This window comes from Hordeum vulgare, chromosome 2H, assembly GCF_904849725.1.
Source record: "Hordeum vulgare subsp. vulgare chromosome 2H, MorexV3_pseudomolecules_assembly, whole genome shotgun sequence".
Lineage (NCBI taxonomy): Eukaryota > Viridiplantae > Streptophyta > Magnoliopsida > Poales > Poaceae > Hordeum > Hordeum vulgare.
This window is the reverse complement of record NC_058519.1, coordinates 248554936-248575820: the sequence shown is the minus strand read 5'-3', so window position 1 is coordinate 248575820 and position 20885 is coordinate 248554936. Positions and strand designations below refer to the sequence as shown.

The window sequence follows — 20885 nt, the reverse complement described above, 5'->3', positions numbered from 1 at the left end:
TAAGCATCGCTACGGGTGAGAAAGTCTCATCGTAGTCAACTCCTGGAACTTGTGAAAAACCCTTTGCCACAAGTCGAGCTTTATAAACGGTCACATTACCGTCAGCGTCTGTCTTCTTCTTAAAGATCCCTTTGTTCTGAATAGCCTTGCGGCCCTCAGGTAGTATCTCCAAAGTCCACACTTTGTTCTCATACATGGATCCTATCTCGGATTTCATGGCTTCTAGCCATTTGTTGGAATCTGGGCCCACCATTGCTTCTTCATAATTTGCAGGTTCATTGTTGTCTAACAACATGATTGATAAGACGGGATTACCGTACCACTCTGGAGCAGCGCGTGATCTCGTCGACCTGCGTGGTTCAACAGAAACTTGAACTGGAGTTTCATGATCATCATCATTAACTTCCTCCTCAACCGGCGTCGCAACGACAGAGGTTTCCCCTTGCTCTGCGCCACCATCCAGAGGGATGAGAGGTTCGACAACCTCGTCAAGTTCTATCTTCCTCCCACTCAATTCTCTCGAGAGAAACTCCTTCTCCAGAAAAGCTCCGTTTTTAGCAACAAACACTTTGCCCTCGGATTTGAGATAGAAGGTGTACCCAACTGTCTCTTTTGGGTAACCTATGAAGACGCACTTTTCCGCTTTGGGTTCCAGCTTTTCAGGCTGAAGCTTTTTGACATAAGCATCACATCCCCAAACTTTAAGAAACGACAACTTTGGCCTTTTGCCATACCACAGTTCGTATGGTGTCGTCTCAACGGATTTTGATGGTGCCCTATTTAAAGTGAATGCAGCTGTTTCTAATGCATAACCCCAAAAAGATAATGGCAAATCAGTAAGAGACATCATAGATCGCACCATCTCTAACAAAGTACGATTACGACGTTCGGACACACCATTACGCTGTGGTGTTCCAGGCGGTGTTAACTGCGAAACAATTCCACATTGTCTTAAGTGAGCACCAAACTCGAAACTCAGATATTCACCCCCACGATCAGACCGTAGGAACTTGATCTTCCTGTTACGATGATTTTCCACTTCACTCTGAAATTGCTTAAACTTTTCAAATGTTTCAGACTTGTGCTTCATCAAGTAGACATAACCATATCTACTTAAATCGTCAGTGAAGGTGAGAAAATAACAATATCCACCGCGTGCCTCTACACTCATTGGACCACACACATCGGTATGTATGATTTCCAACAAGTCACTTGCACGCTCCATTGTTCCGGAGAACGGAGTCTTAGTCATCTTGCCCATGAGGCATGGTTCGCACGTGTCAAGTGAATCAAAGTCAAGTGACTCCAAAAGTCCATCAGCATGGAGTTTCTTCATGCGCTTTACACCAATATGACCCAAGCGGCAGTGCCACAAAAATATGGCGCTATCATTGTTTACTCTAACTCTTTTGGTCTCAATGTTATGTATATGCGTATCGCTATCAAGATTCAATATGAACAATCCTCTCACATTCGGTGCATGACCATAAAAGATGTTACTCATAGAAATAGAACAACCATTATTCTCAGACTTAAAAGAGTAACCGTCTCGCAATAAACAAGATCCAGATATAATGTTCATGCTCAACGCAGGCACTAAATGACAATGATTTAAGTTCATCACTAATCCCGATGGTAGCTGAAGTGACACTGTGCCGACGGTGATTGCATCAACCTTGGAACCATTTCCTACGCGCATCGTCACTTCGTCTTTCGCCAGCCTTCGTCTATTCCGCAGTTCCTGCTTCGAGTTGCAAATGTGAGCAACAGAACCGGTATCGAATACCCAGGCACTACTATGAGAGCCGGTTAAGTACACATCAATAACATGTATATCAAATATACCTGATTTTTCCTTGCCCGCCTTCTTATCTGCCAGATACTTGGGGCAATTGCGCTTCCAGTGACCCATACCCTTGCAATAGAAACACTCCGTTTCAGGCTTAGGTCCAGCTTTGGGTTTCTTCGGCGGATTGGCAACAGGCTTGCCGCTCTTCTTTGAATTGCCCTTCTTGCCTTTGCCGTTTCTCTTGAAACTAGTGGTCTTGCTCACCATCAACACTTGATGCTCTTTACGGAGTTCAGACTCTGCGACTTTCAGCATCGCAAACAACTCGCCGGGAGACTTGTTCATCCCTTGCATGTTGTAGTTCAACACAAAGCCTTTATAGCTTGGCGGCAGTGATTGAAGGATTCTGTCAGTGATAGCTTCTTGCGGGAGTTCAATCCCCAGCTCAGCTAGACGGTTTGAGTACCCAGACATTTTGAGCACATGTTCACTGACAGACGAGTTTTCCTCCATCTTGCAAGCATAGAATTTATTGGAGGTCTCATACCTCTCGATCCGGGCGTTCTTCTGAAAGATAAACTCCAACTCCTGGAACATCTCAAATGCTCCATGACGCTCAAAGCGACGTTGAAGTCCCGGTTCTAAGCCATACAAGACTGCACATTGAACTATTGAGTTGTCCTCCTTACGTGCTAACCAAGCGTTCTTAACATCCTGATCAGCCGTAGCGGGTGGTTCATCTCCTAGCGCAGCATTAAGGACATAATCCTTCTTCCCAGCTTGTAAGATTAGCTTAAGATTACGAGCCCAGTCTACAAAGTTGCTTCCATCATCTTTCAACTTAGCTTTCTCTAGGAACGTATTAAAATTCAGGATGACTGTCGCGTGAGCCATGATCTACAACACAAATATATTCAAAGTGGACTTAGACTATGTTCAAGATAATTAGAGTTTAATTTAATCAAATTATATGCTAAACTCCCACTCAAAAAGTACATCTCTCTAGTCATTTGAGTGGATCATGATCCACTTACACTATCCCAAGTCCGATCATCACGTGAGTTGAGTATAGTTTCAGTGGTAAGCATCCCTATGCTAATCATATCATCTATATGATTCATGATCGACCTTTCGGTCTCATGTGTTCCGAGGCCATGTCTGCACATGCTAGGCTCGTCAAGCTTAACCCGAGTGTTCCGCGTGCGCAACTGTTTTGCACCCGTTGTATGCGAACGTTGAGTCTATCACACTCGATCATCACGTGGTGTCTCTAAACGACGAACTGTAGCAACGGTGCACAGTCGGGGAGAACACAATTTTGTCTTGAAATTTTAGTGAGAGATCACCTCATAATGCTACCGTCGTTCTAAGCAAAATAAGGTGCATAAAAGGATTAACATCACATGCAATTCATAAGTGACATGATATGGCCATCATCACGTGCTTCTTGATCTCCATCACCAAAGCACCGGCACGATCTTCTTGTCACCGGCGCCACACCATGATCATCCATCAACGTGTTGCCATCGGGGTTGTCATGCTACTTATGATATTACTACTAAAGCTACATCCTAGCAAAATAGTAAACGCATCTGCAAGCACAAACGTTAGTATAAAGACAACCCTATGGCTCCTGCCGGTTGCCGTACCATCGACGTGCAAGTCGATATTTCTATTACAACATGATCATCTCATACATCCAATATATCACATCACATCGTTGGCCATATCACATCACAATCATACCCTGCAAAAACAAGTTAGACGTCCTCTAATTTTGTTGTTGCATGTTTTACGTGGTGACCAAGGGTATCTAGTAGGATCGCATCTTACTTACGCAAACACCACAACGGAGATATATGAGTTGCTATTTAACCTCATCCAAGGACCTCCTCGGTCAAATCCGATTCAACTAAAGTTGGAGAAACCGACACTTGCCAGTCATCTTTGAGCAAAGGGGGTTACTCGTAACGATGAAACCAGTCTCTCGTAAGCGTACGAGTAATGTCGGTCCAAGCCGCTTCAATCCAACAATACCGCGGAATCAAGAAAAGACTAAGGAGGGCAGCAAAACGCACATCACCGCCCACAAAAACTTTTTTGTTCAACTCGAGAAGACAGCTACGCATGAACCTAGCTCATGATGCCACTCTTGGGGAACGTCGCATGGGAAACAAAAAATTTCCTACGCGCACGAAGACCTATCATGGTGATGTCCATCTACGAGAGGGGATGAGTGATCTACGTACCCTTGTAGACCGTACAGCAGAAGCGTTAGAGAACGCGATTGATGTAGTGGAACGTCCTCACGTCCCTCGATCTGCCCCGCGAACAATCCCGCAATCAGTCCCACGATCTAGTACCGAACGGACGGCACCTCCGCGTTCAGCACACGTACAGCTCGACGATGATCTCGGCCTTCTTGATCCAGCAAGAGAGACGGAGAGGTAGAAGAGTTCTTCGGCAGCGTGACGACGCTCCGGAGGTTGGTGATGACCTTGTCTCAGCAGGGCTCCGCCCGAGCTCCGCAGAAACGCGATCTAGAGGAAAAACCGTGGAGGTATGTGGTCGGGCTGCCGTGGAAAAGTCGTCTCAAATCAGCCCTAAAACCTCCGTATATATAGGTGGGAGGGAGGGGGCCTTGCCTTGGGGTCCAAAGACCCTCAAGGGGGTCGGCCGAGCCAAGGGGGAGGACTCTCCCCCCCCCCAAACCGAGTTGGACTAGGTTTGGTGGGAGGGAGTCCCCCTTCCTTCCCACCTCCTCCCTTTTTTTTTTCTCTCTTGATTTTCTTCTCCTTGGCGCATAGGGCACTTGTGGGCTGTCCCACCAGCCCACTAAGGGCTGGTGTGTCTCCCCCAAGGCCTATGGGCTTCCCCGGGGTGGGTTGCCCCCCCCCCCCCCCGATGAACTCCCGGAACCCATTCGTCATTCCTGGTACATTCCCGGTAACTCCGAAAACCTTCCGGTAATCAAATGAGGTCATCCTATATATCAATCTTCGTTTCCGGACCATTCCGGAAACCCTCGTGACTTCCGAGATCTCATCCGGGACTCCGAACAATATTCGGTAACCAACCATATAACTCAAATACGCATAAAACAACGTCGAACCTTAAGTGTGCAGACCCTGCGGGTTCGAGAACTATGTAGACATGACCCGAGAGACTCCTCGGTCAATATCCAATAGCGGGACCTGGATGCCCATATTGGATCCTACATATTCTACGAAGATCTTATCGTTTGAACCTCAGTGCCAAGGATTCGTATAATCCCGTATGTCATTCCCTTTGTCCTTCGGTATGTTACTTGCCCGAGATTCGATCGTCAGTATCCGCATACCTATTTCAATCTCGTTTACCGGCAAGTCTCTTTACTCGTTCCGTAATACAAGATCCCGCAACTTACACTAAGTTACATTGCTTGCAAGGCTTGTGTGTGATGTTGTATTACCGAGTGGGCCCCGAGATACCTCTCCGTCACACGGAGTGACAAATCCCAGTCTTGATCCATACTAACTCAACTAACACCTTCGGAGATACCTGTAGAGCATCTTTATAGTCACCCAGTTACGTTGCGACGTTTGATACACACAAAGCATTCCTCCGGTGTCAGTGAGTTATATGATCTCATGGTCATAGGAATAAATACTTGACACGCAGAAAACAGTAGCAACAAAATGACACGATCAACATGCTACGTCTATTAGTTTGGGTCTAGTCCATCACGTGATTCTCCCAATGACGTGATCCAGTTATCAAGCAACAACACCTTGTTCATAATCAGAGACACTGACTATCATTGATCAACTGGCTAGCCAACTAGAGGCATGCTAGGGACGGTGTTTTGTCTATGTATCCACACATGTAAATGAGTCTTCATTCAATACAATTATAGCATGGATAATAAACTATTATCTTGATACAGGAATTATAATAATAACTACATTTATTATTGCCTCTAGGGCATAATTCCAACAGCGTGCACCACCCTGAAAGCGTAGCCATTCTTGAGGGAGCCACGCGTTGTTCCGAGTGCATGCTGAATGGCACTCGTCAGACTGCCTTTCATCAACTTGTTGCAAAAATGGCATATGTAGCCCTCCCTTCCGATTCTAGGCCTGACACGTTTATCGTGCAACCCATTGTCCAATTTCCTCCCCTTGCGCCTCGTGTAGATCCTCTGGGTTTCTGGGTCGCTGTCGACGTCGTCAGTTAGTACCTACATGTAGTATAAAATGTTGCGTAAGTATATTTAATATGAGAATTCAGCAGGCACAGAGTCTATGAAACATAATATAATAGATGACGGCGTTCAAATGATTTTGAAAAAATAAATGCATAACTTATTAGTTGCTACATAAGCAACTAAATGGGATAGTACCATATAGTAAAAAAATGTAGGATCAACCATACATGTCGAAGAGAGCACTAGTATTGCCACATTTTGCCACACATTTTTCCCAAGCTTGCCTAAGGTTATTTCATCAAAATGAGAGCCACAAGTTGGCAAGCCTAAGGCAATCTTGCCACATTTTTTATGTGTATGCCATGTGGGGCCCAAGTGTGGCTTGCCTAAGGTGTGGCTGGAACCAAACACTCACTTAAGTTAGTCAAACTTGCCTAACCTTAGGTGTGGCAATGTTTGGCAAAGTTAGTCACAAACCAAACAGCCCTTTAATGCAACAAAATTCACTTATTACGTAAAAATGCATGAACTGATGATGTAACATGGCAGAGTATACAGATGTACTAATGCAAAAGAAAATATGACTTATAACTTACATGCATGACTTACTGATGTCCCACTCGTGCATGACTTGATAAAATAGCTAATGAGTTGTATCAATTTAGGGTTAGAATTTCGTGTGCTTATGATGATGGATATTGAAAGTCCCCATGCTATCGTCCTGGAAGTTTCCGCTGTTGATCGATACCCCACCCATCAATGTTCCTAAACTATTCAACATTCTAGGTAAATTAGTTATTATGAATTCTGACAATAAGTGATCCCAAATTTTGTACTTACAAAAAATTGGTTTTATCATTTATGTCACCAGTTGTGTCCCACAACTCAGTTTCGCCACTAGGAATTTCAACTGCTAAAAAATGACATCGCTTCGTTACACACATGCTCAAAAATGCCACTGCACATCATTATTGTGATCTCAAATCTCTTTTGACATGTTATAATGGCATAAATACCTATGGACCAACATGCCAGCTCTCCCTCTATCTCACTACAATAAAGTGTGGGGCCCACTTGATCCCAACAGCGTTCTTATTTTCCTGTAAAATTATTCGCTTACTTACTCCTCACAAGTGGGGCCATAGTTATCATTGTGAGATAGAGAGAACTGAAATGTGGGTCCAGGCTTTTTTGACATATTAGATGGTCAACAAGTTTGACATGAAATTAACAATGTCTAATGGCATTATTGAGCAAACATCTAACGGAACGATGGCATTTTTTATATATCTAATGGCATTTTTTAGTAAGCATCTCACGAATCGATGTCATTTTTGAGTAAGCATCACACCCGTGGTAGACGAGCACCCGGCTGATGCTGAGGAGCCACCACCTGCTCCGGCGGAGAAGCCATAGGAGCTACATGTTCTAGATTATTAGCAGAATAATTTATATATATCAAAAACTGACATATACATGCCTCAACAAATGTAATCTAGCTACACAGCTACGGGTCCAGGATTTCATACTTGGGTATTCAAAATTTTATATTGCAAACTAAAACCACGACAATATTTTTCATCGTAATGACAGTACTGACATGAATGACAGAAAATGAAGATTATTTACTTCATGACCATACGATATGACATTTTCATAAACAAGGCATGGTGTTGTTATCCTTAAGTTGTAGAAAATATTTTCACAATCACCTACGTAGGCAATTCAATTCCAAGGTCGAGCTACGTATTTGTATTAGCACAGTCACCAAACCTAGGTGGATTTATTAGGATAATAATTTATCTAGATCAAAATATGACCTATACAGGGCTCAACACATGTAACCTAGCTAGTTACCTAACACATCTACAAAATATTGATATGGAGTCCATCGATCAAATATAAAAAGAAACCCTATCCTTCCCCAAAAATAGAGAAAAGGATTGACCAGAGAACACCTAGGATTAAAAAATAAGCAACCAAATAATATATTTCAAGTAGGGATGATAACAAGTCTAAACTTTTACACCGTGTGGTAATTGGACTCCACGAATCAAGCAATCGGTGTTGAGCAAACTGAACGACAAAAATGTGTTTGTTGGATTAAGCGTTGGAGGCTAGTTTTATACAAATTGACATGAAGTTTAGTGCACAAACTACACCACTTTTAGTCCATTTACCAATAAAAGAACCATATATAAGAAATTTCGGCCAAAAACATTCGGGTGCACTACTCTACCGCTGCTGCTGCTATCAAAATATGGCATCAACACATTTTGGATGCACGAGAGCCATGGGATCGGAGTGGTTGGTATATCTAAAAAACAACATAACCTATACAATGAGGAGTTGACCCCCACACCCATGCACCCATGTAGATCCGCCCTAAAACCTAATGGATCTAAAGAATTTAGGTACGGATTTCATAGATGGAAGAAAAGCACAAACCCTAGCCATGCCCAAAAATAGATAAAGGACTGAACAAGGAAACGTAGGATATTACCAAAAATAGGAGTTTGATGACTCACCTCTTCTCCGTCGTCGTTGCCGTCTACCACGGGCTGCGGCAGAGGAGGTAGATGGCGTGGCAGGGGAGTCACCTGCTTCGGTGGAGGAGCCACCTGCTTTGGCGTAGGTGCCACCTGCTCCGGCGGAGGAGCCAGCTGCTCCGGCGGAAGAGCCTGGATGTCGTCGATAACATCAAGGCTGCCCTGTTGTCCGCTCGACCCCTCGCTGGCGGGGACGGGTTTCTCCATGTCCAGCTTTGCACGGGGCTTGGATGCTTCGTACGCCATGGCGTCGGCACTCCCTCCCAAGGTGCGCTTGGGCATCTCGACGGCGGAGGTGCAGTGGCGGGAAGGGAGCAGCGGCAGGGAAGTGCACAGTGAGTGGTGAGGTGTGGGAGGAGAAAACCCTCGATTGTGGCTATTTGTGGATGTGTGGATAGAGAAGAGGACGGGAAGAGGGGGGCAGCGATGAGATTAATGCTATGGGGAACCGGAGCGGCCGGCTTTTGTCCTTGGCTAGTCAAACGCATTTGTTGCCACGTTCACACCTCCCCACGCGTTGTTCACACCACCATGTCTGCCACGTCAAAATGCAACTTCTCACTAAAATGAATGGCCCGATCGTGCACAACCATGATTGAGGAGTAATGCAACTTCCCTTCAAAAAAATGTCTAATGCAACTGCTCCCTCATTACACAGAACAAAGTCATACAATGGGACAACTGCATTTATAGGCTTGTTTCATCTGCACGTGTCATGTTTTATATTTGTCCGAAAATATGTTGTAAAACTTCACAAACAATGGAATGGCAAATGGATGTGACAAAACTTCGTCCGCAACCGCGCGGATTCGTCTGCCATATATCTGATGTCCGGTACCATGGAGGGGAATGTAGATCCACGTGATGCTATGTGTTTCATCTGGACCCATATCATGCACCCCTAGCCAACGAGGCCAACAACATGCGCCGCTAGCCTTCTCGATCCAAACCATGATCTAGTGTCCACCATGCGCAGAGATGCTCATGTGGACAGGTTTGCTAGCACTAGTGAATGACGTCGGATCTCGGTGTGCAATATGTGTAGGCGCGTGTCTCTTTGGCATGCCTGGCATACCGATTGGAGGGACTCGTCGAAGGTCCAACAAACCGCGGTGGGGTCAATGGTGGATGTATGGTGTGGGTCAACCTGGCTAACAGTGCATGGTTTGAGTGTAGGTGGCTAGGTGTGCATGGCTGGGGGGCTAGATGGCTAATGAGTGCGCATGCGTCATCTATACATTGTCAAGGTTGAACGGTGGGTGTCTACGTGGCCATGCGTGCATGCATGGTGTGGGTCGAGTTGGCGTGCGGCGCACGGGACGTGCCTTGGTGGCTAGGGCCCACAACTTGCAGCACAGAGTTCTGAAGCAGATGAAGTGGCGGGCCCCGGTCTTCGTCCACAAGCAGGACTCATTCCCTCCTGATGGCTAGCTCGGGGATGTGTTCTGGTCTCGTTTACACACAACCTATGTGAAGGCTTATGCGTGCCGCTCTCAATGTTCGACCACACCCACACCGCGAAAGGTCCCAAGAAATTCCGATCCCTCGTGAATTTGCATGGATTATAGCGACGGCAGACGACACCCGGCATTTTTGCCCTTAGCAACGGCTCTGGGGCGGCCCTTCCCATTGGTCGCACATGGCCCATATATGGACCAGAGTTTAGCATGGAACTTTCACCCCCAATCCCTGTTATGATTTCATGTGGCTGCGGTTTAGATCCTGAATTTCCGGGGATACTACCCTAGAAATGCGGCAAATGTCCCGAATATGGCACGCACGGGCTCCGAGAAAGGCCGGCACCTTGCATGCACTTTTGGATTGTTCTTCGTTGACCCAAGATAAAGCATCGACAAAACGGAGGAACGGGCCCACATTTAGTGCGCAAACCGGACGCGTTACCTCAAGGTAGCTAGATCCAAACCATGCACCCCCCCGCCATCTAGACCCACGTGGCACACCACTTAGGCACTAGACCCACACCACTTACGTTGGCTCCCAAGCCAAGCATTCCCCGTGTAGAGTCATATGTGGCACCCCGCAAAATAGCTTAGCACAAGACTTTCACCCCGATTTCCACAACATGTACCACTACACGTAAGTGTCCACAAAATGGACTATCGCATTATCAACATTTTTTGCCAAAACAAGTAAGTTGTTTTTAAATTGCTTGAAAATAGCAAGGATTCTGTTAAATTATAATTCATTAATTACACATTATAAGGTGCATTTTTTGTCCCTTAAAAAGGGGTGCATTCCTTTTTGTAAACCCACAAAATTCCTTCCTTCCCTCGAAAAAACCAAATCCTTCTTCACCCTCTCATGATTACGTTCATGGTGGCCTCGCCCTATAATCTAGGAGTGGTCTATCGAATCTCCCCACGGGGGACAACTTCCATGCACTATCTATCTAGGTTGATTCCAACCATCTCTCCAAAACGGTTTATTATGGGAAAATCACATTCTTTTGTTTTTCCTTCCAAAGATATGTGGCAAAAAAACATGGAACAAAATTGTAGAAGGCATGGTGGGATACATGCACATGCTGTCTTTTTATACTACAAGTGCAGTTGTTGGCAAATTGCATGTGCACGTGTCATGTTTCATTTTTTTCTTGAAAATTATGTTGTACACCTTTAAATAGACGCTTGAATTATTGTTTTCATATGTTAATAATTCCTAAATAGTGAAATTCAGCATGCACATAACACATGGCATCCAAGCTTCGTCGGCGATCGTTTGGATTTGTCTAGCATATGCCCGTTGTCTGGTATCGGGCAGGGGAATGTGGATCCATATGATGTCATGTGTTTCATCTGGACCCATGTCATGCACCCCTAGCCAATCGGGCCGACAACATGTGCCGCTAGGCTTCTCGATCGTAACCATGCGCTAGTGTCCACCATGGGTAGAGATGGTGAGGTGCATAGGTTTGATGGCACTAGTGAATGATGTTGTATCTCGGTGTGCAATATGTGTAGTCGCATGTTGCTTTGACATGCCTGGCATGCCGAGGGAAGGGACTCGTGTCGGAGGTCCAACGAACCGAGGTGGGGTCAATGGTGGATGGATGGTGTGGGTGAACCTGGCAAATGGTGCACGGTTTGAGTGTAGCTGGCTAGGTGTGCATGGATGGGGTTAGATGGCTAATGAGTGCACATGCGTCTTGTGTACATTGTCAGGGTTGACCGGTGGGTGTCTACTTGGCCAGGCGTGCATAGATGGTGTGGGTCCATTTGGCGTGCGGCGTACAGGACGGGCCTTGGTTGCTAGGGTCCACATCCTGCGGCATAGAGTTCTAAAGCAGATGAAGGGGCAGGCCCCGCATACCATTCATATGCCAGACTCGTTTCCTCTCAATGCACAATGGCTCCGAGGCGGCCCTTCTCTTTGGTGGCACATGGTCCATATATATGGACCAAAGATCTTAGCATGTGATTGTTACCCCATTCCCTGCTATGATTTCATGTGGCCGCGGTATACATCGTGAATTCCCAATGATACTACGCTAGAAATGTGGCAAATGTCCCGAATATGGCACGTGGGACCCAAGAAAGGCCGGGACCTAGCATGCACGTTTGGATTATTCTCCGTTGACCCGAGAGAAAGCACCGATGAAAACGGAGAAACGGGCCCGCACTCAATGCGCAAACCGGGAGTGTTACCTCAAGGTAGCTAGATCCAAACCATGCACCCCCGCCGTCTAGACTCACGTGACGCACCACTTACACACTAGACCCACACCACTTACGCTGGCCCCCAAGCCAAGTATTCCCCCCGGGTAGACTCATATGTTGCACACCACAAAATAGAATTAGCACAAGACTTTCAACCCGATTCACGAGGTTACTACCGTGTGCACCCCTAGCCAGCATGATACACTGCATGCACCTAGAGCTACCTGGGCCCACAGCATGCACCACTACAGTACGTGTCCACAAAACGAACTAACCCATAATCAACTTTCTTTTGCCAAAACAATTTAGTTGTTTTTATAATGGCTTGAAAATAGCAAGGTTTCTGTTAAATAATAATTTCCTTAATTACACATTATAAGGTGCATTTTTGTCCCTCTCAAAGGGGTGCATTCCATTTTGTAACCACAGAAAATTCCTACCTTCCCTCGAAAAAAGGAATTCTTCTTGACCCTCTCACGATCACGATGGCCTCACCCTATAATCTAGGAGTCGATCCAATCTCCCCGCGGGGGCCAAGTTGCACGCAGTAGATATTTTTAGTTGGTTGCAAATTTCTCTCCAAAACGGTTTATTATGAGAAAATCACCTTATATTTTTTTTACTTGCCAAGACATGTGGCGACAAAAGCATGGAACAAAATCGTAGGAGGCACAGTTGGATATGTGCACAAGCTGTCTTTTTCTACTACAAGTTGACTTGTTGGCAAATTGCATGTGCACGTGTCATGTTTCAATTTATCTTGGAAATTATGGTGTACACCTTTACATAGACGATTGAATTATTGTTTTCATGTGTTAATTATCCCTAAATATTGACCACGTGACACATGTGCTAACCAATCCAAACAATTTTAAAAAATCCCTAAATATTGAATTTAAGCATCCACCTAGAAATTATCAGTCATAGAACCAACATCTCTTTCGTAGAGATTAAGGTACTTCCACACTGAACCTAATACTACAAATTCAAAGGATCAACTTAATACATTAAAAGCACATAGGGATGTAGCCAATCCAATGAGTAGAGACAAAAGGAGGAACAAAAGCTGGAAGAAGGATCAGCCAGCAGCAGTTCCATCAGCCTCCTAGACTCACAACTCTAGGTCTCCACCCTTATGAACTCCAATTTTTTCCTACGAAACACGAATGGCAAAGTTGTAGTTACAGATTAGGACTTAGTGAAAATTACAGTTATGCTGAAACAGTTATAATGACTAGCAGTGTTGACATGATGATTACAACAAGCAAACAAAACAAGCTCACAAGTTGCAACTTACTTTTAACATCAAACAATTATATTAACATGAACACTTTAGAGCAAGATTTTACCATGCAACATAAACTTGTCATAGCAACAAAAGGCATGGCATGAAAGTATTGACAACATAATGCAAATATTTTTTAGGAAGCATGGCCATAGGAGTTATATTTTTAGTGGCAACCTTCAAACAAAGTTGCATAGTTTTATAACAAAAAGGGTTGCTATTATTGGTAGAGGCACACTAAGGTTGGCTAGCCATCGAGGATGACCAGTTGGCCAGGGGAGCGTTTGTGTGTGTGACTGCCGTGGGACCCGGATGTCAGTGGCTTATTCTGAAAACAAAAGGGGGGTTTATAGTTTAGTGGGAACCATCAAGCAAATTCGCAAAGTTTTATAGCTGACAGATTTATACTTGTTGAGATGCACAGAGTAAAATGATGGCATGTTGGAGGAAATAAATAAATATCCTACATGGCTTGTCATGGCATCTAATTGCATAGAATGCTAGTACAAATTATGGAGAACAAGACATACAACATGAGCATCTCCATAAGAGCTGGTAGCTCTACCAAAAAGCAATCAACAACTCAAAACAAAAGGTTCAAATATAGTATCAAGCACTTAATAATATAAAGACACATAACAAATTTTTGCAGTAGAAGTGCGGGTGAACATCAAATTCTACCACTACAACAGTACAAATTTATCCTAGGGTTCATATACAACATAATCCAGCCCCCAAAAGTATGTACTCAAATCTTCATTCCCTCTCTAAACTATTACCATCACTACCACCACAACTGTAAACACGAGCAGTAGGAAGATTAGGAGTGGGGAAGCTTACTCTAAACAACGATACCGCCACCGTTCAGACAAGGGAAGCAGCAAGGGAAGCGTCGAGAACGGCGGGCAAGCGAGGTTGCGACCACTGTCCTCCTCCTCTTGCACTTCAAACTCTCCGGTGACTCTGTTGGAGGCTGCACAATCTGCAATGGCACCTCGTGGATTGTGGCTTCCTGATCCAGTGGATGCTCTACCCTAGATCTGAACGCCCACCACCTCCTCCTGACCCACGGGTTAGGCGAATCGGCGTGCTCCATCGCCCAGAGGAGGATCTCGATCTTGTTGACCGGTTGTGCGGACGGGAGGCAAAGCTTGTTCTTTTCTTTCTTCGTCATTTCCTTCATAGTGGCCATCGCTATTCAGCACATTTTCCGTGTGTTGTCAAACCAAGAAAGGATCTTGGTCAACCTGGCCATCTTGCGCTGGTCGCCGCCGCCGATCTGCTCGATTTGTTGCTCCATCGAGAGGGGGGTGGATGTGGATGTGGAAGAGGAGACGAGAAAAGTTGCGGTGGCGAGAAGGAGGAGATGGATGCCATGGATTTGGAATGCAGGAGAGGGAGGAGATGCTTGCGGTTGCGTAATGGTGATGGAAGAGGAGAGGACCCTTGCTGCAGCGGTTCTGTATTGGATGAGAGGGGCGGCGCGTGATTTTTTTCCTATGACTTTTTTTGAGACAATTTTTTCCTATGACTAAAATGCCATAGATTAAAACGGTTCCAAAAAAGCCCAACCACTGTAAAACTTCGTATAATAAATATAGGTAAATCGGGTCAACCAAAGCCAGAACATGAGATATAGTACGCTTACAACTTAAATAACACCAATACAAATATAGATAGATAGATTTAGCTAAAAAAGATAGATAGATAGACAGATGGTCGTCGCTTCTCCACCAGGCTCCTCCTCGCTCCTCCTTCGGGCACCCTTCACTGCTCCTCCGCGGTGTTGTTGATGGGGTACGGCGGAGTGTACATGAGCTCCGCGGTGGGGAAGATGTTGTCGTAGTCCGTGAAGATGTTATGGGTGATGAAAGCTATGAACTCGCACCCACACAAGAACATGTGGCCGAGGAGGTAGAACGCGTCGAAGGGGTTGGTGAAGTGGGAAAGGATAGCAACCACAACCCCGTTGTGGATGACCTCCTGGACTCGGTACATCCTTGGAGATCCCCGGGGGAGGTGCTCATAGCCGGCCCCAAGGAAGAAGTCGGTGAACTCCCTTGCGCCCCTCCACCTTGACATCGTCCACACACGGAGTGTGCTCTCGACGTACACCCCGGCGGGGTAGAGCATCTCCCGCAAGGTGGGGAAGCGGTAGGTTGGCCCGGTGTACTACATGGCTGTCACGGGTTGGTTCTTGGGGTTGATTGTGGTGAAGAAGAAGAAAGGCAGACGCAAAATGCAGGTGGGAGAGTATGGGAGATGGATGAAGGGCGTGAGAGGAAGAGGAACATGATGGGTGGCTTAAATAGCCACCGTAGCAGTAATGGGGTCAAATGTGAACAAGTTTTTCCACCCATCGTGGCATCGGGAGTGTACACGCGTGGGAAACTATAGTGTGAATCAAAATGTGGCGTTTAAGTGATGCCCTATGTGCCATCGATCGGGTCAAGCGGGGACGGCTCTGCGGCACGGGCTCCTTCGCGTATGTGCACGAATGCAACATAGGCTGAAGCGGTTGCATGCATGCAACCGCATGCAACGTAGGCTCGCTCTGGTGCATGCAACGGCGGCGAACATCGCTCGGTCCAACAGGTGGGATTCTTTACACAGCCCAACGGTGCGCTTGCGTGGCAGCCCACCCTCGAGCGCAGAAAAAAACAGGCACACAAGAAAAAAAAACATAAGTATTATATGATTTATCGACACGAAAACCCTAGAAAATCCTTACAACATCGAAAAGCTACAAAACTTGTCAAGGATGCTAGTCATGTTGGTACAAGGCTGTTGGTCCACTTCAAGGATGTCGACAAAAACATGCTTTGAGACGGACCCTTCCCGTCCTACCCGAAAGGCCTCCCGTGAAGCAGGTTCAGAATGACACCAAATTTTGTCAAGATGTAAGTCCAATGAGAGCAACACTTGTTCATGTTGGCCAATCTGGCACTGACCGTCGATGGAGATAAAGATTGATACTTGTTCATGTGGGCCCATATTATTGTACATTTGGTGTCGACAGAACACAAAAAAACATGACTATATGCTTTTAGGTCTTCACCCTCCCCAATTTGTTGGCCAACTCAGCACGTTTTGCCTTAAGATGCCACCTCTTTCTGTAAGCTACAATTGCCGTGGTTTTAGAATGTTGGTTCTCTTTCCTGTAGAACGGGCATTTATAGCAACCGTTACGCCGGTACACAATCTGTAGCCATGAGCCACTTGAAGATTTTCTTTGTGCAAGCTTCCCTCAACTGTAGGTAGTTCTCCCATTCTTCCAAATTTTCAATCTGGTATTAGAAGAAGAAAAATCTCATGCCAGCGAATTGTACATTATATCGAAGGCAGGCATAAATGGATTGTTTTTTCTTTGTATTGGTTTTCTAAAACTTTTGTTATATGAAAGACAGGCATAAAATGGAATACAAATGATCCATTCATCTAAATTTGCATACCTCAGGACTCATAACCGTACGATTAATAAAAAAAAGCAAACAGTACGATTGTCCGTACGAATAGCGAGGAATAACAAGAGAGCAATTTCTAGGGTTAACCTCGAGAAGGCAAATTCTAGGGTTAATCTGTGCAGGCATTAACCAATTTGTCGTCATTGGTGTTGTGTTGGACCAACTGTGGCTGTGAATCAGCGGCGACGACATCCTTGTCGACCAGTTCCATCATGGGGTCCACATCCGCCGCACAGATCGCATCAGGCACGCCCCCTCCTCCGGCAGGTAGGATCATACTCGCCGGCAAGAATGTGGGCTTTTTGGCGGCGGCGAGTAGTGGGCAGCGACGAAGGCGTGGGTGGATAGGCAGAGGTGATCGAACGATGGAGGCAAGAGCGAGATTTGGGGAGTGAAATTCAATTTGTTTGGGAGAGAGAGGTCAAGGCCGCGCACAATTCGTCACATTTGAAATTTAGGTAGAAACATGCACGTATACGGCATCGTGCACACCCAGAGATTTTCCTAAACCAACCAAGCAAAAGAAAAAGTGCATAATGTCGGTCCACAAACGTGGCAACATAAACCGAACACCAAAATAGGATGTTCAAAAAAACAACACCAAAATAGGAGGGACATTTTTTTGTTTTGCGCGGTACTACTGAATACTAGAAGGGAGAACTACTAAAAAAATACTAGAAGGGACAGTTGGCACATTTAATTTCACATGGCATCTTGATTTTTTTGTTCACCGCTAGCTATGTTGTACCGATTAAGCAAAATGAATGGACAATTATTAAACCCTAGCTATTGTCAAGGTTTATCGGTGTGTGTCTACGTGGCCAAGTGTGCTTGCACGGTGTGGGTCCAGGTGAGTGTGATGCACGGGACGAGCCTTTGTGCTTAGGGCCCACATCAAGCGGCACCAAGTTTTGAGGAAAGTGAAGGAACGAGCCCCGCACACCGTTCGCATGCCATACTTGTTCCCTCCCATTGGCTAGATCCAACATGCGATATGGCCTCATTTACACTTAGCCCGCGTGAGGGTTTATGCATGCCGTTCTCGGTGTTTGACCATACCCTTCGTGGGTCATAAGATGAGACCACGCCAGGCCCCGTGATGCACAGTCTAGGCACAAACCAGACGCGTTACCTCTCGGGAGCTAGATCCAAACCATGAACCCCCGCCGTCTAGACCCAAGTGGAGTAGCACCTAGACACATGACCCGTGACACTTGTGCCAGCCCCCGAACCATGCATCCCCGCCATGTAGACTCATATGTGGCCATGTGTGCATGCATGTTGTGGTTCTAGCTGAGTGCGATGCACGGAAGGGTCCTTGGTTACTATGTCTAACATCACGCGGCAACGAGATTTGAGGAAAATGAAGTAACGGGCCCCGCACTCCCTTCACAGGACGGACACATTCCCACTCTATGGCTTGATCCAGCATGGGATATGGCCCCGGTTGCGCACAGCCTATGTGAGGGCCTATGCATGCCGCTCTCGATGTTTTACCACACCCTCTAGGGGTCATATGATTACATTGCGCCAGGTCCCGTGAATTTTCGGCCCCTCACAAATTTGCATGGATTATAACGGCAGCTGACGAGCATCATAGCCTAGAGAATGGCGTCGAGGACACCCTCCCTTTGGTAGCATATGGCGCATATATGGACCAAAGAGCTTAACATGGGGCTTTCATCCCAATCCTTGCTATGATTTCATGTGGCCGTCGTAGATCTTGAACTTTCGAGGTTACAACCCTAGAAATGCGGTAAATGTCCCGAATATGGGAGGGAGGGGGCGAGAAAGGCCACGCAATAAACTACCCCCATAATTTATGTTTGTTTTATCTGGCAAGAGAAACAAGTTTTTTTAAATAAGGATTTTTAGCATGTTTTAATAAGGATTTTATATTTTCATATTATAAGGTGCTTGTTTTTTCCTAAAACAAAGGTGCTGTAAACGCACAAAGCTCCTCATTGAGCCTCTCATCATCACGTTCACGTTGAACTCGCCTCAAGTGATTTTTAGCATGTTTTAATAAGGATTTTATAATTTCACATTACAAGGTGCTTATATTTTCCTAAAACAAAGGTTGTTGTAAATGCAGAAAACTCCTTCTTCAGCCTCTCACCATCACGTTCACGTTGAAATCACCCTAAAATCAAGGAGAGGTTGATCTAATCTCCCCACGAGGGGCAACGTCCTCGGAGTAGCTAAATATGGTTAGTTGAGATTTTCTTCCCAGGTCATTTTTTGAGGGGAAATACATTTTTCTTTTTTCCTCCAATATTTGTGGCAAAATACATGGAGCAAAAATCGTGGGAGGCATGGGGCTACCTATTTTTTCCCTCCAAAAGTGCACTTGTTACAAAATGCATGTGAACGTGTGATATTTCACATTTTCCTTAAAACATGTTGTACACCCGTACAAACAATTGAATTGACGTTTTCATTTGTTATCAATTCCTAAATCTTGAATTTCAGCATGCACCTATCCCATGGCGTCTCATCCAAGCTCCCACATCAACCGCGCAGATTCTTGTACCATGCACGTGTGCTGCTCCCGCATCCGGTACAAGAGAGGGGAATCTTGATCCGATGCGATGCAATTCATGTCGACCCATAGCATGCACCGCTAGGCAACCGGGCCGACAACATGCACCACTAGCCGCCTCGATCCAGACCATGGGCAAAGATGCTCAGCTAGACATGTTTTGTTGGCACTAGTGCATGATGCACCAATCTCGGTGTGCAAGACGTGTAGTCGTGTGTCGTTTTAACATGCTTGGCATACCGAGGGAAGGGACTCGTCGGAGATCCAATGAACCGAGGTGAGGTCAAGGGTGGATGGATGGTGTGGGTCAACTTGGCTAAAGGTTTACGGTGGGTGTCTACGTGGCCAAGTGTGCATGCATGGTGTGAATTCAGGTGTGTGTGATGCACTCGACTGGCCTTTTTGGATAGGGCCCACATGAAGCGGCATCAAATTTTGAGGAAAATGAAGGAACGGCCCCACACTCTGTCCGCATGTCGAACTCGTTCCCTCCATTGGCTAGATCCAGCATGCGATATGGCATCGTTTCCACATAGCCCGCGTTAGGGCTTATGCATGCCGCTCTTGGTGTTTGACCACACCCTTCATGGGTCATAAGATGAGACCGCGCCAGGCCCCATGAAGCACCGCCTAGTCTCAAATCGGACGCGTTACCTCTCGGTACCTAGATCCAAACTATGCACCACCGCCGTCTAGACCTACGTGGAGCATCACGTAGACACGTGTATCACCACTTAGGCCAGTCCCCGAACCATGCATCCCCGCCGTTTAGACTCATATGTGGACATGTGTGCATGCATGTTGTGGGTCCAGTTTAGTGTGATGCATGGGACAGGCCTTGGTTACTAGGTCTAACATCACATGGCATCGAGATTTGAGGCAAATGAAGGAACGGGCCCGCACTCCCTTCACAGGCCGGATGCATTCTCTCTCGATGGCTTGATCTGACATGCGATATGGTCCCGTTTGCACACAGCCTATGTGAGGGTCGATGCATGGCGCTCTCCATGTTTTACCACAACCTCTAGGGGTTGTATGATGATACCATGCCAGGTCCCGTGAATTTTTGGCCCCTCACGAATTTGCGTTGATTGTAACAACAGCAAACGGGCATCATAGCCCTAGAGAACGGCGTCGAGGCCACACCTCCCGTTGGTAGCATATGGCACATATATGGACCGAAGAGATTAACATGGGGCACTCATCCCATTCCCTGCAATGGTTTCATGTGGCCGCGTAAGATCTTGAACTTTCGAGGTTACAACCATAGAAATGCGGTAAATGGCCCGAATATGCGAGGGAGGGAGGGGGTGGGGCGAAAAAGGCCACGCAATTACCTACCCCCATTATTGAAGTTTGTTTTTTCTGGAAAGTAACATTTTTTATAAATAAG

General features: G+C 46.0%; 1 protein-coding gene and 1 long non-coding RNA gene across 2 annotated transcripts; both read right to left on the bottom strand.

Moving 5' to 3' along the window:
* Positions 1–5747: 5747 nt before the first annotated feature.
* Positions 5748–8877, bottom strand: LOC123426308. Its single transcript, XM_045110119.1, has 2 exons — positions 8504–8877; positions 5748–6008 (listed from the first exon to the last, which is right to left on the bottom strand). Exons 1-2 carry the CDS (start codon positions 8804–8806, stop codon positions 5748–5750), a joined length of 564 nt encoding a protein of 187 aa, XP_044966054.1. The 5' UTR covers positions 8807–8877.
* Positions 8878–13070: 4193 nt separating this feature from the next.
* Positions 13071–14976, bottom strand: LOC123429983. The gene is made up of 2 exons (XR_006622809.1): positions 14327–14976; positions 13071–13354 (listed from the first exon to the last, which is right to left on the bottom strand). It is a non-coding gene; the product is annotated as an uncharacterized LOC123429983 (long non-coding RNA).
* Between the last annotated feature and the right edge of the window lie 5909 nt (positions 14977–20885).

Excerpts from the sequence above, each read along its gene's own strand:
- LOC123426308 (XM_045110119.1), bottom strand. The coding sequence starts at position 8,806 with ATGCCCAAGCGCACCTTGGGAGGGAGTGCCGACGCCATGGCGTACGAA. Across the intron at positions 6,009-8,503 it reads GCAACGACGACGGAGAAGAG|GTACTAACTGACGACGTCGA; the intron begins GTGAGTCATCAA and ends TACTACATGTAG.